Here is a 16,195-nt window from a genome sequence, read left to right on the forward strand (position 1 = left end):
GTTGCCGCCCCATCAAAACTGCCGGACAAACCAGCGCTAATGTTGAAACGTACGGCGATTTTGAGCTCCGTATCTGGCAACAAACCCCGTTGCTTAGCAACAGCTTCTAAACAGTCGGCCGTACCTTGCAAGCGTCTCTGTAGCTTAGCAACAGCTTCAGCGAAACCTTGCAGAGCCTGACTGGTGGGGGGGAAAAAAGCAATGAAAAAAAAAAACTAACGAAACGGTTCCTGATTTTTGCCGGTGGCTCGAGCATTCCAGACAGTTAACCTCCGGATAAACCAAAGTTTCCTGTAAATGTTTAATAACTTGCTTACCTTGTGAAAGTATTCCAACACGTAATGTGAGTGTGCCACCATTCTAATTTTGGCTTTTGACAACATTTTCATAGCCCAAATACGCTTTCTCTTGCTACATGATTTAACTTTATAGTTTTTCCAGCTCTTTAATTTTTGCTGAATTCAAAACATAAGTTTATAACTTTTCCTAACTTACATTTTTCATTGCAACATGTAACTAAAATATATAGAATGAAGAAAAGTTACAGTTTACTCATTTAGTACATATTTTGGTTGTGAGTGTTCTCAACCCAGATTCAGCTGCAGTGGCAACTTAATGCATTTCTCTTTTAATGGGTAGTTCCTTAATCTATTTGTAGGTTCCATTTATTTCTGTATCTAATTTACTATCCATTTTAATAATTGTTGCAGCTGGAGCATTTAATTTCTTAACTCATGCATGCGTCCTTTTGGATTTCAGTTAGAAACTTATTCTAGGAAACTTTGGCAGCTTCAATCCAGTTGATGTGGAAGATGAGCTTTATGGATTCTGGCATTGATTCCTAAGAACCCTTCATTTTCAATACACTAATTTGTGAATTTCCTAGGGTCTCACCAAGTCCACAAGCTGTGCGAAGGGCTACGTCGTCCAGATCCATATCTAGATCACCAGAACCTCTTCCCAAGAAAAGGCCAGTTGCTTCAGTCTCCAGGTCACAGTCTGCCAGCAGGTCACCAACACCTGTTCCTCCGCCACCACAAGTCAAAAAGGCAAAGAGTGCTTCAATTAGTCCATCTCCTGTCAAGGTACACTTCAGTATTCCGCCATTTAACATTTTTCTCCAATTTGGCTTCATAGGTTCTCCGATGATCGAGACCAACAGTGCAAGTAACCCCCTACAGTAAAACTGTACTTTGCAAGATGTCGAGTGGCCCTGACTAGGCAATCCTTGCTGCATTTTATTATGCTTTACTATGGATTTTGAACAGAGATCTAGAAATGGGAAAATTGATTCTCATTAATGAGCCAAGTTCGATTTTACTCCATTCTTAACTGATTAGACATTTCAGTAGCTAATGCCTTGTTCAGTGTTTTAAAATTGAGCTGAGTTGCAAAAGGTCTGAAATTCTCCAATAAAATTGGGTGGTTTACTTTATGTAAGTTGGACTTGAGGACTTTTATGGTATGATTTATGTATGGTATTTTCAAAATTCTGCAAGATCAACTTGCATAATGTAGTATTTGCGAATGTTTTCCACAATCTCTGGAGCTTTCATTTCAAAGCTTAAGTGGCATTAAGCTACTCTTCATTTAAATTCCATAGATACAATTTATTTTTTAGATAATGGGTGATACTTCCAAAAATTGAAAAAGGCATTAAACTAAAAAATTTTAACACAGTAGTAGCTCCTTTATTAGGCAATGATGCAAGAGTTAGTGGGATGAGTATTGCTCATTTGAAATTACGGCGTGAGTTTTTTCTGAAGGTAACACTCCCTCGTTGACATTTCTTTCTCGACCATCTTTAGTTTCCTCTTGCCACTCCTTTGGCTGGGCGGTCAGTTGCCAGGACTCTCCCAGTATTGCCCCTGTGAGGCACATAAGTGAGGCGCACCTGGAGTACTGTGTACCCTTTTAGTCTCCTTATTTACTTGCCTTAGAGGGAGTGCAACAAAGGTTCACTAGACTGATTCCTGGCATTGTGGCGGGGGGGGGGGGGTATTGCCCTTTTGAGGAAAGGTTGAGTAGACTAGGCCTATATTCCCTAGAGTTTAGAAGAATGAGAGGTGATCTCATTGAAACATAAAATTCTTACGGGGCTTGACAGGGTAGATGCTGGGAGAATGTTTCCCCTGGCTGGGGAGTCTAGAACTAGGGGTCACAGTCTTAGAATATGGGGTCGGTCATTTAGAACTGAAATGAGGAGAAAGTTCTTCACTCAGAGGGTTGTGAATCTTTGGAATTCTCAACCCCAGAGGACTCTGGATGCTCAGTCGTTGAGTATATTCAAGACCGAGATCGATAGATTTTTGGATACTAAGGGAACCAAGGGATTTGGGGATAGTGCAGAAGGTGGAGTTGAGATAGATGATCAGCCATGATCTTATTGAATAGCAGAGGAGGCTCGAAGGGCCGAATGGCCTACTCCTGCTCCTATTTCTTATGTTCTTAAGTGGTGGGGTGATTTGATTTCACTTCCCATAGTATTATACATAAAATTGATGAATCAACTTGTGACGAATTCTGGTTCTGAACCCTAGTCTCATCAGTCCATGATGGTGTGTTGGTGCTTCACTTTGTGTCAACAGATACCCTGGCATTTGATTTTTCAAACCTTAATTTCTTCTGAGTTCCTCCATACTGGATACCAAGATAGTAAAAATGTTAGTTTTCTATTCTAAAATGTGCCATTCAGAAACTCTTTACCTTGAAGTATTTATACTGCCCATATAAGTACATATACCCTTAAGTACATCTGTTCTTGTAACTCTTGCCAACTTTTTTAAATCATTTATTTTGTAAGTGCAGAAGATCCACTTAAAAAACACGAGAGCTATATTTCTCACTATTGAGTGCTTTGAGGTAATACTACCTTCTATCTTCAAGGTCTCTGACCAGGAAACTGGAGGAAAGAAGAAGAAGAAAAAGAAGGATAAGAAACACAAGAAGGACAAAAAACACAAGAAACACAAGAAGCATAAGAAAGAAAAGGCTGCAGTGGCACCGGCAGTAGTTGTGGAAGAAACGGTAGAACCAGTCGAAGCTCCAGCAAAGTCACCCCAGCCAGAAGCTTCAGAACCCACAAAGGTGAGTCAGTGTCTCGAGGATAGTTAAAACTAGAGACAAAATAGAAATAAATTGGATGTTTCCTGGTTGTAATAATCGTGGGATGTTTGAAGTGTACACTTTAGAAATGGCTACCTTTTGTGTAGGTTTTGCTCATTTTTAGCTATACAGCTTGACTGAGCATTGTTCAGAAGTAAGCACAAGTCCCGGTACTGAGGAAAACACTGACTAGATTACTTCAGATCCTGAAAAAGAATACATTTTATCAGGTCAAAGAGGAGCATAGATTGAGGCCTTTGTGGTGCAGACTGTTGCTGGTATCCATGGCAACTAACACTTTTGGAAAATATAAAAGGGGAGGGTTACAAATAGACACGTAAGTGGAGCTATGGACACTCAGAGAAATGAAGGAGTCTGATTAATATTCTGCTATGTAGTCTTGGGTATGGATGACCTGAGTAGGATACTAGAGTTATTACTCTAAACACGCCATTTGTGCGTCCCCTAGAGAAGATGGGTTCAAGCAGTCTTTGTCATTTGTAGAATACAGTGTACCTTAGAACAAAAAGGATATTGCAGCAATGAAAGCTTTTATAGATATGTGAAGAGAAAAAGATTGGTGAAGCCAAGCGTAGGTCCCTTACAGTCAGAATCAGGGGAACTTATAATGGGGAACAAAGAAATGGCAGACCAATTAAATACATATTTTGGTTCTGTCTTCACAAAGGAGGACACAAATAACCTCCCAGAGATGTTGGGGAACATAGGGACTAATAAGAGGGAGGAACTGAAATAAATCAGTATTTGTAAGGAAATGGTGTTGGGGAAGTTGACTGGATTGAAGGCTGATAAATCCCCAGGGCCTGATAATCTACATCCTAGGGTACTTAAGGAAGTGGCCCTGGAGATAGTAGATGCATTGCTGGTCATCTTCCAGAACACACTAGACTCTGGAACAGTACCCATGGATTGGAGGGTAGCTAATGTTACCCCACTATTCAAAAAAGGTGGTAGAGAAAAAATGGTGAATTATAGACCGGTAAGTCTGACATCGGTAGTGGGGAAAATGCTAGAGTCTATTATAAAAGATGTAATAGCAGAGCACTTGGAAAGCAGTGACAGGATTGGACAAAGTCAACATGGATTTACAAAAGGTAAATCGTGCTTGACTAATCTACTGGAATTTTTTGAGGATGTAACTGGTAGAATAGATAAGGGAGAACCAGTGGATGTGGTGTATTTGGACTTTCAGAAGGCTTTCGATAAGGTCCCGCATAAGAGATTAGCGTGCAAAATTAAGGCACATGGGATTGGGGGCAAGGTATTGACTTGGATAGAGAACTGGTTGGCAGATAGAAAGCAAAGAGTTGGAATAAATGGGTCGTTTTCCGAGTGGCAGGCAGTGACTAGTGGGGTACCGCAGGGATCGGTCCTAGGACCCCAGCTGTTCACGATATATATTAATGATCTGGACGAGGGAATTGGATGTAATATCTCCAAATTTGCAGACGACACAAAGCTGGATGGGAGGGTGTGCTGTGAGGAGGATGTCGTGAAACTCCAGGGTGATTTGGACAGGTTGGGTGATTGGGCAGAAACATGGCAAATGCACTATAATGTGGATAAATGTGAGGTTATCCACTTTGGTGGCAAAAACAGGAAGGCAGATTATTATTTGAATGGCAATAGATTGAGAGAAGGGGAAGTGCAAAGAGACCTGGGTGTTCTTGTGCACCAGTCGCTGAAGGTAAGCATGCAGGTGCAGCAGGCGGTTAAGAAGGCAAATGGTATGTTGGCCTTCATAGCGAGAGGGTTCAAGTACAGGAACAAGGATGTCTTGCTGCAGTTGTACAGGGCCTTGGTGAGACCGCATCTTGAGTATTGTGTGCAGTTTTGGTTGCCTTATCTGAGGAAGGATGTTCTTGCCATGGAAGGAGTGCAGCGAAGATTCACCAGGCTGATACCTGGGATGGCAGGAATGACGTATGAGGAGAGATTGTATCGATTGGGCTTATACTCACTGGAGTTTAGAAGATTGAGAGGGGATCTCATCGAAACCTATAAAATTCTGTCAGGCCTGGACAGACTAGAGGCAGGAAGGATGTTTCTGATAGCCGGGGAGTCCAGAACTCGGGGTCACAGTCTAAGGATAAGGGGTAAGCCATTTAGGACAGAGATGAGGAAGAATTTCTTCACCCAGAGAGTGGTGAACCTGTGGAATTCTCTACCACAGAAGACAGTGGAGGCCGGTTCATTAAATATATTCAAGAAAGAGTTGGATATATTCCTTGAGGCTAAAGGGATCAAGGGATATGGGGAGAAGGCAGGGACCGGGTACTGAATTTGGATGATCAGCCAGGATCTCATTGAATGGCGGAGCAGGCTCGAGGGGCTGAATGGCCTACTCCTGCTCTTATCTTCTATGTTTCTATGTATGCTGGAAATCAGATTTTTTTTCCAGAAAATATTTTGGGATACAGTGAGTAATTTGAGACATAGCATATGGTAAGTGTAACATGCTTGGGAAGAACAGATGATTGTGAACCTGTGGTTCCCAAAGCTTTCCACCACTGGGGGTTTCCTCAACTCATGTCTGGAAACAGAAATTATATTCTAGAGCTGTGAATTACAGAAGTGAGCTGTTCCATTTTTTTCCCATTTGAGTCTGGTACCTGCACCACTTGTATGTTATTAAGTTCAAAAATTATTTGGGAGCCAAATGTACATTATAATGCACCTACTTCTTGGAGGCTGGGACTACTTTAGGTAAAAGTGTTGCACAAGCAATAAAATAACCAATGTTTAGATTATAATAAAGCATATTTTATCTTTTTCTATGTCCAAATTTTATAATACAGAAGCAGTCAAATTTATTTGAGCTGTATATTTATTTGCTTCTGCCGTACATAATTTGGATGTCTGATATCCTGATTCTTTTGAATTAAGCCACTGTCAAAAATGGCATTGTAATGTAATTCTACATGAGTTTAATCTGATTACTTTATTACAGGAGTCAGGAAGTGAAGATGAAAACTTAGACGATCTAGAAAAGCACCTCCGAGAGAAGGCTCTGCGGTCAATGCGAAAGGCTCAAACTTCACCACCATCATGAGGGAGAGTACTGAATAAACCTAAGGGGCTGAATGGATTAGGCACAAGGGCTTTGTACATTTTAAAATTGGCTGCTATAATAATGCCAGTACATTAAGATGGCTGCCATGCCACTCATGAACACTGACACTGCCTCTTTTACCTATACTAGAAATTATTTTTCATACAGGCAAATCATATGATTGTAAGTTTTATCACACATTAGAACAAAATTCCTACACGTCTTTCATTTTCACAGCTACATCCCATATTTTAAATGCAATAATATTTGAGAAGCCGATGGTTTGATGGTTAGTGGTTTTAATCCTAAAGCTGTAAGTTGCTCATCCTCATCTACCACGATTGGGTGAGATTCATCCATTCATATCTGGACTCGAGATACAGCTCTGGAGCAGAGAGATGTTTCATTCCCTCCATCAACTCAACCAACTTAATCATGGTTTCTGCCAGCTGGTCATGGAACAGACTGATGGAGATCTTGGGGTAGTCTGCGGCCCAGAATGCCCTGACTCCTTTCTAAATGGTCCGCTTGAAGGTGAGATAAGTCCATTGTGGGGAAACTGATTTTGATAAAATCAGATTTAAATGGAATAAATTAAGTGAATTTGGAGTAAATCAGTTTTACACATGCAGCCACAAGCTATGCTGGATTTGCGCTGAATTGACTGAATTTATGCTGTTAGTGACTGAACATTGAAAGTGTTAGTACCTTTTTTTTAAAATCTGTTTGCAGTTCTTGTCTTGGCTATCATTATGTAATGGTATTTTGTGACATCGTTTATGTAAGTGTACAAATCCTTTGTGTTTAATCCACTGATATGACCTGTAGTGTAGTTTCTGCAGAGTTTGAGTTTTATTTGAGCCGTTTGATTGTCCACAACATTCTTTACAAAGAGCTTCACGTGAAAATGCGCTGTATCTAGAACACTGGAAGTCTCTTTTTTTAAATGAAAATTGTTATAGGAAGAGGATGGAACTACCAGGATCTGAAGGATTTTACGATTTCCTGGTTGACAGTAGCTTTGGATTGTATTTTGCTTTGTGTAACAGGCTGGTTTCACCCAAACTGTTCGTGTCTTCTACTGTTACGGTTGTTCTGAAAGTAAAAACTTGTTTAGATGCTGTTCTTTTGTGGGAGCTTAACAAATCTAATGAATATTTTGAATTTGTCATCTTTTGACTTAAAAGGGTTTTGTTTTTTTATAAACGTTGAATTATAAAGCTGTAAAAAGCTGAGGTAATAAATGGAAATTAAATTTCTAAATTCAATTTTCTTCCCTCTGATAGGCTCTTTTTTTCCCCCACAGGAAGTAGTTGCAGATTTTATTAATGGTGTGTCTGCACACATCTTTAGTAAACTGTATTGGTGCCGTTTTGGCCAAAATTGGTTACAGCAAAGGAAATGAAAATTGAGAATATAAAAACAGTAATCTTTATTGAAACAGCTATATAAACTTTTGTGTATAGCAGCTTGGGAAATATGTTCATATGTTTCAATTAAAGAACAAAATGGAGCAGAAACTTGACATGCAAATTGTAAGTTGCTGGAATGCATTAGTCGCCAACAATCCTGTTGTATTTTGGTCCCACTTACTGTGTGCACTGAAGGCCAAGGGTAGATGTAGATGTTCGATGCAGTACAGAGCTAGGTAAAACCAGAGCACCAGAAGAAGTCGAGCTTGCTGCAGGAGAGAATATAGTTATATTAAACTGAGAAATAGTTTAACTCTTATTCTGTAGTCAGGGTGATTATGCAACAGTTCATGGTGCTGAACACACTTCTTGCCATAGTGTAGTGTTCTAAAATAGGTGGATAACTGGCATTGGCAACCTAGTTTAAGATTAGCAAGTGAGTAGTGCATGAGGTTAGAACACTGTCCTCTTGTATTGGGGATCAAATCCATGTTTCCTATTGGGGGACATTTGGTTTTGTAATGTGTTTCAGCAATTTTCCTAGGACCAGAGTTTGCTTTCAAACCATGTGTACAGAATCTCTGTTTCCTCTAACCAGTTATGTGAATGAGTTTAGGTTATCAAAAGTCACAGCAAAGGGGACAAATTTATCAGTTAAGTGCCTTGAGATGTTTTACTACGTTAAAGGCACTATATAAATGCATGTAATAGACCAAAGGTAAAAAGAACGAAGTGTGGAGAATGTGCTACTTTTATTCATGAGGTTAGATGTTCAGATAATCCAGCAAATTAAACAAATGCCTGTACTTTGCTCTTCATTTGTCCTCATACAAATGGCAATGGGGAGATTGTGGGACATTGTCTCTTTAATACTTCATTTTTGCAATAGTTGTGTGATCATTCCAAGCCAATGACACACGTGAGTCCTGGTTCTGAAATTACACTCCTGTAGTTATTGGCAGCGGTTCCACAAAGGAAAACGTTCGAATTGCCTGTGATCGGTTATTTATTTGTGATTCCTCAGTGTTCAATTATTTTGTAGCTTGGTCTTTTTCAGGTCCTTTTAAGTTAGTTTTTTTTAAATTCTAATCCTATTTTGCAGTCTTGGTGTCAATATAATATGACATATTAGCTACCTCAGCGCTGACTGGTTACCAGCAGCTGGATTTCAGAGCTTTATATCCCACACAGACCCTGCCTAGCGTGCAGTGTATGATCTATTCTGAAACTTGCAAGGCAGCTTATGACCTAGAAGACAGGCTGGAGTTGATCAGTTCATTGCACTGCCTAATGCAAACTAGGAGTTCAGTTTGGAGTCACATAAAACACAACCACTCCAGGTAAGAAACTTTCACTTGTATATCATTTTTCACATCCTCAGGCCATCTCAAAGTGCTTCTGATTAGTCCTCGCTTGTTTTGCAGCCAGTTTGTGCACTGAGGTCCCACAAAGAGCAGTAAGATAAATAAGAGAATCTTCTTTTAGCACTTGGCTGAGGGATAAATATTTGCCATGATCCATCCCCTGCTGCTCTTCTAGTGCCAGGGGATTTTGCACATCCACTTGAGCGATGGGACACACATCAGTTTAACGTCATCTGAAAAACAGCACCTTTGAAAATGCAGCAGTGCCCCACTACTGCACTGAACTGTCAGCCTAGATTATGTGCTCCCAAGTTTTTTGGCATGGGACTTTAACCCATTACAGCAAATTCAGAGCTGAGTGAGAGTGCTACTATGGAGAAACAGAAACATAGAGCCTACTCTGCCATTCAATGCGATCATGGCTGATCATCCAAATTCAGTATAGAGCATACCTACACATGTTATATCAAAAGAAAGCTTATGATTAGGGGAGTGTCATAGGCGTGTTTATTTTTTGGTCAGACAAAAAATTTTCAGTTTACAAAAAACGGACAAAATCCACTCATTTCAGCTCATTAGCATTGAGTGATGTGATGGTTGACCAATCCTACGGGGGAACCGCGGTATGATGCGTCGGGGGGGGGCGGGGCCTAAGCCTGCGGCCTGCCGTGAGTGCGGGACCAGGAAAAGAGATAGAGACAGAGAGAACCGCGCGGCCCGAGACAGCGAGCGGCTGAGCTGAGTTGGGCCGGGCCTGAGGCGCTAGGCCGCGCACGGGCTCTGGGTCACCGCGGCCGGGCTCTTGAGTCCAACCCCTTCCCCGGGGTGTCTTCATCTCTTCCCTCACTCCTTCTCTTCCCCCCCCCCCCCCCCCCCCATCTTCTCCTCTCTCTCTCTCCTTCCCTCTCTCTCTCTCTCTCTCTCTCTCTCTCTCTCTCCTTCCCCCTCTCATTAATGTCAATGATAACATTGCAAAATTATAATTCTGCTTGCTGCCTCCAAATTCACATAGAAGGAAAACTAAAACCTGGAGTATATTGCTACTGTCGATCCCCATTAACAAAAAACGAAGTTAAAGAACCACCTCCTGGGTGCTTAGCAAGAGTTCTTCAATCCCAACAGTTTTATAAACATGGCAGAGGGTTCTTCAGTTCCCTCGGCAACGCTGGGTACTCCAGGCTAGTTTATATTTTTATATATAATTAGAGTTTGTTTGTCTGTCTGTCTGTATGCGTGCGGTAAACTCAAAAGTTATAGTGTGTACCTACACACATGTTATATCAAAAGAAAGCTTATGATTAGGGGAGTGTCATAGGTGTGTTTATTTTTTGGTCAGACAAAAATTGTTCGCACAGTACAAAAAACGGACAAAATCTGCTCATTTCACCGCATGCATACACAGACAGACAAACTCATTTATATACAGTGCTATCCGGAGGTGAACTATCCGGCAATCTGGAGCCACCGGCAAAAATCAGGAGCCGTTTTTTATTCTTTGTTTTCTTTGCTTTATTTGAACAGTCAAGCTTTGCAAGGTCTGTAGCTATAGCAACAGCTTTAGCTACAGAGGCTTGTAGCCACACCTGAGTGTTTAGAAGCTGTTGCTAAGCAACAGTGATTGTTGTCAGATAACTCTAGAGTGTACGGCAGTTTTGAGGGAACGGCAGCAGCTCGGTCCCGTGGGTGCCGGATAGCGCAAAGTTTCCTGTATATAGATTTGTACTTTTTTCTTAACAACATGGGCTCAAAAAAGAGTTGCAGACTTGGACGCAGCACTTCTGATGCATGCCGAGATAAGGCTCGGAGAGCTGCTGAAACTGATGAGCAGAGACAGGCTCGCCTTCAGGTTAACCAGGACAGAAATGCTGCTGCTAGATCAGCTGAGATTCCTCAACAACCTGAGGGACCTAAAGCTGCCAACACAGCCAGAATGGCAACTGCCAGAGCCTCAGACTCCTGACCAGACTCAGGCACGGCAAGCTGTTGACCAGGCGAGACATACCCAAGCCAGAGCCCCAGACTCAGGCACGTCGTCAGGCCGACACTATACGCATAGCCATTGCCAGAGTTGACATTTGGAATCATTGGCACAGAGCAGCCTTCTCTTATGAACCCACCATCAATTATGAGGCAGACCCCACAGTCGTCATTGGCAGGATGACCATCATTTGTCCTAACTGGTGCTCTGAAGTGGGAAAGGGAAATTGATGGGATATGCTGCAATGGAGGAAAGGTGAAACTTCCACCACTACCAGCTCCACCTGAACCCCTACACTCACTTCTGTTGGGCAGAACTCCAGCTTCAAGACAATTACTCATAGCAGGAAGTACAACAACTGTTTCGCAATGACCTCTTTTGGTGCAAACAGAGTGCATGAATCAGGATTTTGCCCAACTTTTAAAGTTCATGGACAGGTGTACCATACAGCTGGCTCCCTACTTCCTCTACCAAACGAAAGACCTCAGTTTCTCCAAATCTACTTCTTGACCCCAAAACTGGTGTGCCACCTACAGCCCAAAGGCAAAAGATGGTATCTGCCATGGAATTCTATGCATATAGGCTGATGGAACGACAAACTGGTTCAAACCACCTGCTTCAGTGTGGAGGACTTCTCCACCAATTCCTCACTGACATGTATGCAAAAATGGAAGGAGAGCGGCTTAATTGGTTCCGGAATAACCAAAATCAGTTGAGTCACAGACTATATACACTTGCAAGATGCTGTGGCCAATGTTGGCAACACTGAGGACATTAGTCAAATGGTCATCCTACCATCTACCTTTGTTGGAGGTCCTAGGTACATGCATGAGCACACACAGGATGCCATGACCTATGTCAGAAACTATGGCAGACCTGACCTCTATCACCATGACTTGCAATCCCCAATGGCAGGAGTTCCCACCCAAAGCTGGTACTGAAAGGCATAACCTCATAGCACAGGTCTTCAACCTCAAAGTTAAAAAACTGGTAAAACTTCTGACTAGGCAAAATTTTTGGTGCACCCCATTGCTACATGTACAGTATTGAGTGGCAGAAGAGAAGACTTCCTCATGTTCATCTTTTACTCTGGCTTCAGGCAAAGATTCACCCCAATCGAGTTGATTCCTTCATCTCTGCCGAGCTACCCGATAAGGACAAGGATCCAATCCTCTTTGATGTTGTTGTAAAAAATATGATTCATGGTCCTTGTGGGCGACACAACCCTTCTTCTCCCTGCATGAAAAACAATGAATGTACAAAGCCACTCCGCGAACAAACTCAGCATAGGGATGATGGCTATCCTTTGTACAGGGGAAGGGGCAAAGAGAGTGGAGGTTTCAGCACTGAAATAATGCAAAATCAGCATTCTGGTGAGTGAAGTCAACCTCGTCAATCAAATCAGACAAGACAGCAAGGACAGCCATTGGAAGTTGACAACCGTTGGATTGTTCCTTATTGTCCACTCCTATCCAGGCTCTTCAAATGTCACATCAATGTGGAGTACTGCCACTAAGTTAAGTCTATCAAATATGTGTGCAAGTACATCCATAAGGGCAGTGACCAAGCTGTCTTTGATTTTCAACGGGTTGGACAGCAAAATCAAAATGATGAGATTGCCACACATCTGATGGGCCGTTACATCTGCAGCAATGAGGCAGCCTGGTGAATTTTTGGTTTTGACATCAACAAGCGTTACCCCACTGTCACTAAATTGGATGTGCACTTCCAAAATGGACAAAGGGTTTTCTTCTGACCAGTAAATGCCAGGCAACGTGCTGAGGAGCCTCCAAAGACAAAACTGACAGCATTCTTTGAGTTGTGCCAAATGATTGACTTTGCCAAGACACTTTTGTATCATCAGGTGCCCAAGTACTACACCTGGCAGCCAAACAAGACATGGTGGGCTCGGCACCCTGGACCAGGTCAGAAGGAAGTTCCTGGTCATACAGGGGTGTACTCATCTGATGCACTTGGCAGAGTCTACACGGTCCATCCAAACAACACAGTGCTTTCACCTTCATCTACTCCTCCATGAGGTTGCTGGCCCCACACCATTTAATGACCTCAAGAATTTCAATGGCCATCTCTGTGCCTCCTTTCAAGAAGCTTGCCGCAGGAGAGGACTCATTGAGGATGACATTCATTAGCATGCAACGATGACAGAAGCTGCTCTGTCTTACTCCCCCAATAGGCTACGAAATCTTTTTGCCATTATAATTGCCCTCTGCAGCCCTTCCAACCCGATGCAGTTGTGGGAAGATCACAGACAGCCTGACAGAAGACATCTTACACCAACTCAGGAGAGCCAACCCCCCAATGGAGTTGAACTTCACTGATGCAATGTACAATCAGGTATTGATCCTTTTGGAGGAGAAGACTTTGGCATTGGCTGGCAAGTCTCTGACTGAGTTGAACCTTCCATCTCCCTGTAGGAATACTTCTCCAGGTCTCAGCAGAGAGGTACTCGGGAAAGCACCTACAATGTTGAGGAACTGACCTCCTTTGTCACCATCACTGAACCTAAATTGGTTCCAGACCAGAAACAGACATACAGGTTGGTTGTGGATATGGTGGAAAACAATGCTGGTGGTATTATCTTCCTCGATGCACCTGATGGAACAGGAAAGACATTCCTGATCAATCTTTTACTGGCCATGGTTTGCTCTAAGGGATGCATTGCACTGGCTGTTGTCTCATCAGGAATTGCTGCAACTCTTCTCCAAGGAGGTCGCACTGCCCACTCAACCTTTGCTCTCCCTCTGGATCTGACAAGACAAGAACACCCAGTGTGTAACATTAGCAAAGAAACTGGTGCTGCTGAGTTGCTTCAAAAGTGTAGACTCATTGTATGGGATGAGTGTACAATGGCCCACAAGAGGGCACTTGAAGCACTCAACAGAACTCTTCCAAGATCTGAGAGGCAACAATAGGCTGATGGGTGGCATCACCCTGTTGCTGGCAGGTGATTTCCGCCAAATCCTGCCAGTTGTCCCCAGAGGAACACCAGATGATGAACTCAATGCATGTCTCAAGGCATTGCATCTGTGGCCAGCTGTGCAAACAGTCCATTTGACCACAAACATGCGTGTTCATATGCATGGTGCATGGTGACAAAATGGCAGGATCCTTTACCCTAAATTTGGGAGATGGAAAGTTGCCAATTGACCGCAGTGGTCAAATCACAATTCCTCCAGGCTGTGGCAGTCAAGTCAGAACAGTTGATGAGTTGATCTCAAAGGTGTATCCAGACCTCCTCAATCACTTCAAAGATCCCAAGTGGCTGTGTGAACGGTCAATACGTGCACCCAAGAATGATACTGTCAACAACATCAACATGCTGCTTTTTCAAAAACTCCCTGGCCAAGAGCGAATTTATAAAAGTGTTGATACTGTTTGTGACCGTGCTGATGGCGTACACTACCCCACTGAGTTCCTCAACTCATTGCAGCCTTCAGGAACACCTCCTCACAAACTCGTACTGAAGGAGGGCACCCCCATCATGCTCTTAAGAAACATTGATCCACCAAAGTTGTGCAATGGAACCAGACTGGCAGTCAAAAAGCTCATGCCAAATCTCATTGAGGCTACCATCATATCAGGCTGCGCCAGAGGTGAGGATGTTCTCATTCCTCGAATTCCAATGATACCAAATGACTTGCCATTTCAATTTAAAAGGCGACAGTTTCCTGTAACAATTTCTTTTGCAATGTCAATCAACAAGGCACAGGGGCAGACTTTGAAGGTTGCTGGCATCAACTTACTCACGCCCTGTTTTTCACATGGCCAGTTGTACGTGGCATGTTCAAGAGTTGGTGCATCAAGGAATCTGTTTCTTTTAACACCCTCAGGAAAAACAGAAAATGTTGTACATCAACGGGCTCTCCAATAATGCCATCATTAGGGAAGGAAAACAGGTAACTGTAAAACCCGAACAAAATATAGCACCCCTGCCTTCCAACACACAACAGCATTTTCTTTAAGTTTCAGTTTATCATGTTAATGCGCAACATTAATCCACCTCAATTATGCAATGATACACGCTTGCAAAATCGGAAAAAAATTTTTTATACAGATTATACCGAATTTGGTATTTTTATTTAGATTAAAATTCCGTCAAAGCCACTATATTTTACGTGCTGCCAAGTAACGATGGGAAGGGCATAAAGAAAATATACTCCGCCATCAATACCTGGCCATCAGTGTTGTATTATGCAAATAGTTGGCGCATTTGGTGAAGAAATTTTTTTTCTCTAAAAATACCGATTCTGGGAAACTCTTTTTATAAAAAAAAAACGAAAGAGACTCGGCCAATTTGTTTTTTTTATTCAGATTAAAATTCCATCAACGCCATTCTTTTTTATGCACTGCCAATTAACGATCGGAAGGGCGTAGAGAAAGAAAATATATTCCGCCATCAATACCTGTCCATCAGCGCTGTATTATGCAAACAGTTGGCGACGGATTTTTTCTCAATAAAAATGCCTAATCCCGGAAACTCTTTAAAAAAAAAAAAAAATGAAGCCATGCAATTTCCTCCTGGGTTGGCTATGAAAAATTGCGTTTTTAAATCATAATCATTGAGTTTTTTTAAGCGGAATGTGGTCCTCTCATTAAAAATTTCAACAATTTTATTGCTTTTTACAATAATGCACAATCATTATATGATCATGACACATTAATGTCAATGATAACATTGCAAAATTATAATTCTGCTTGCTACCTCCAAAGTGACATAGAAGGAAAACTGTAAAAACTTGAATTTTTGGCTACTGTCGATCCCTATTAACAAAAAACGAAGTTAAACAACCACCTCCTGGGTGCTTAGGAAGAGTTCTTCAATCCCAACAGTTTTATAAACATGTCAGAGGGTTCTTCATTTCCCTTGGCAACGCCGGGTACTCCAGCTAGTATTTAATGTATTGGCCTCTACTGCCTTCTGTGGTAGAGAATTCCACAGGTTCACCACGCGCTGGGTGAAGAAATTCCTCCTCCTTTCTGTCCTAAATGGCCTACCCCTTTAGACTGTGACCCCGGGTTCTGGACTCCTCGACCATCGGGAACATCCTTCCTGCATCTAGTCTGTCCAGTCCTGTCAGAATTTTATAAGTTTCAATGAGATCCCCTCTCATTCTTCTAAACTCCAGCGAGTACAAGCCCAATCGTCCCAATCTCTCCTCATACGTCATTCCTGCTAGCCCAGGTATCAGCCTGGTGAATCTTCGCTGAACTCCTTCCATGGCAAGAACATCCTTCCTCAGAT

General features: G+C 42.2%; 1 protein-coding gene across 6 annotated transcripts in view; it reads left to right on the forward strand.

The window, feature by feature from the left end:
* The window catches only part of srrm1 (serine/arginine repetitive matrix 1), a 54,643-nt gene extending 47,193 nt beyond the window's left edge, over positions 1-7,450 (forward strand). For all 6 annotated transcript variants that reach the window (XM_085962631.1, XM_085962634.1, XM_085962630.1 and 3 more), the window contains 3 exons: positions 887-1,085; positions 2,887-3,087; positions 6,077-7,450. In XM_085962631.1, coding sequence (XP_085818757.1) covers positions 887-1,085; positions 2,887-3,087; positions 6,077-6,178 — 502 coding nt within the window. In that variant the 3' untranslated portion in view covers positions 6,179-7,450. The remainder of the gene's footprint in view (positions 1-886; positions 1,086-2,886; positions 3,088-6,076) is intronic.
* The last annotated feature ends 8,745 nt before the right edge of the window (positions 7,451-16,195 follow it).

Source organism: Somniosus microcephalus, chromosome 20, assembly GCF_052327205.1.
Source record: "Somniosus microcephalus isolate GS21.2 chromosome 20, FLI_Smic_1.0, whole genome shotgun sequence".
Classification (NCBI taxonomy): domain Eukaryota; kingdom Metazoa; phylum Chordata; class Chondrichthyes; order Squaliformes; family Somniosidae; genus Somniosus; species Somniosus microcephalus.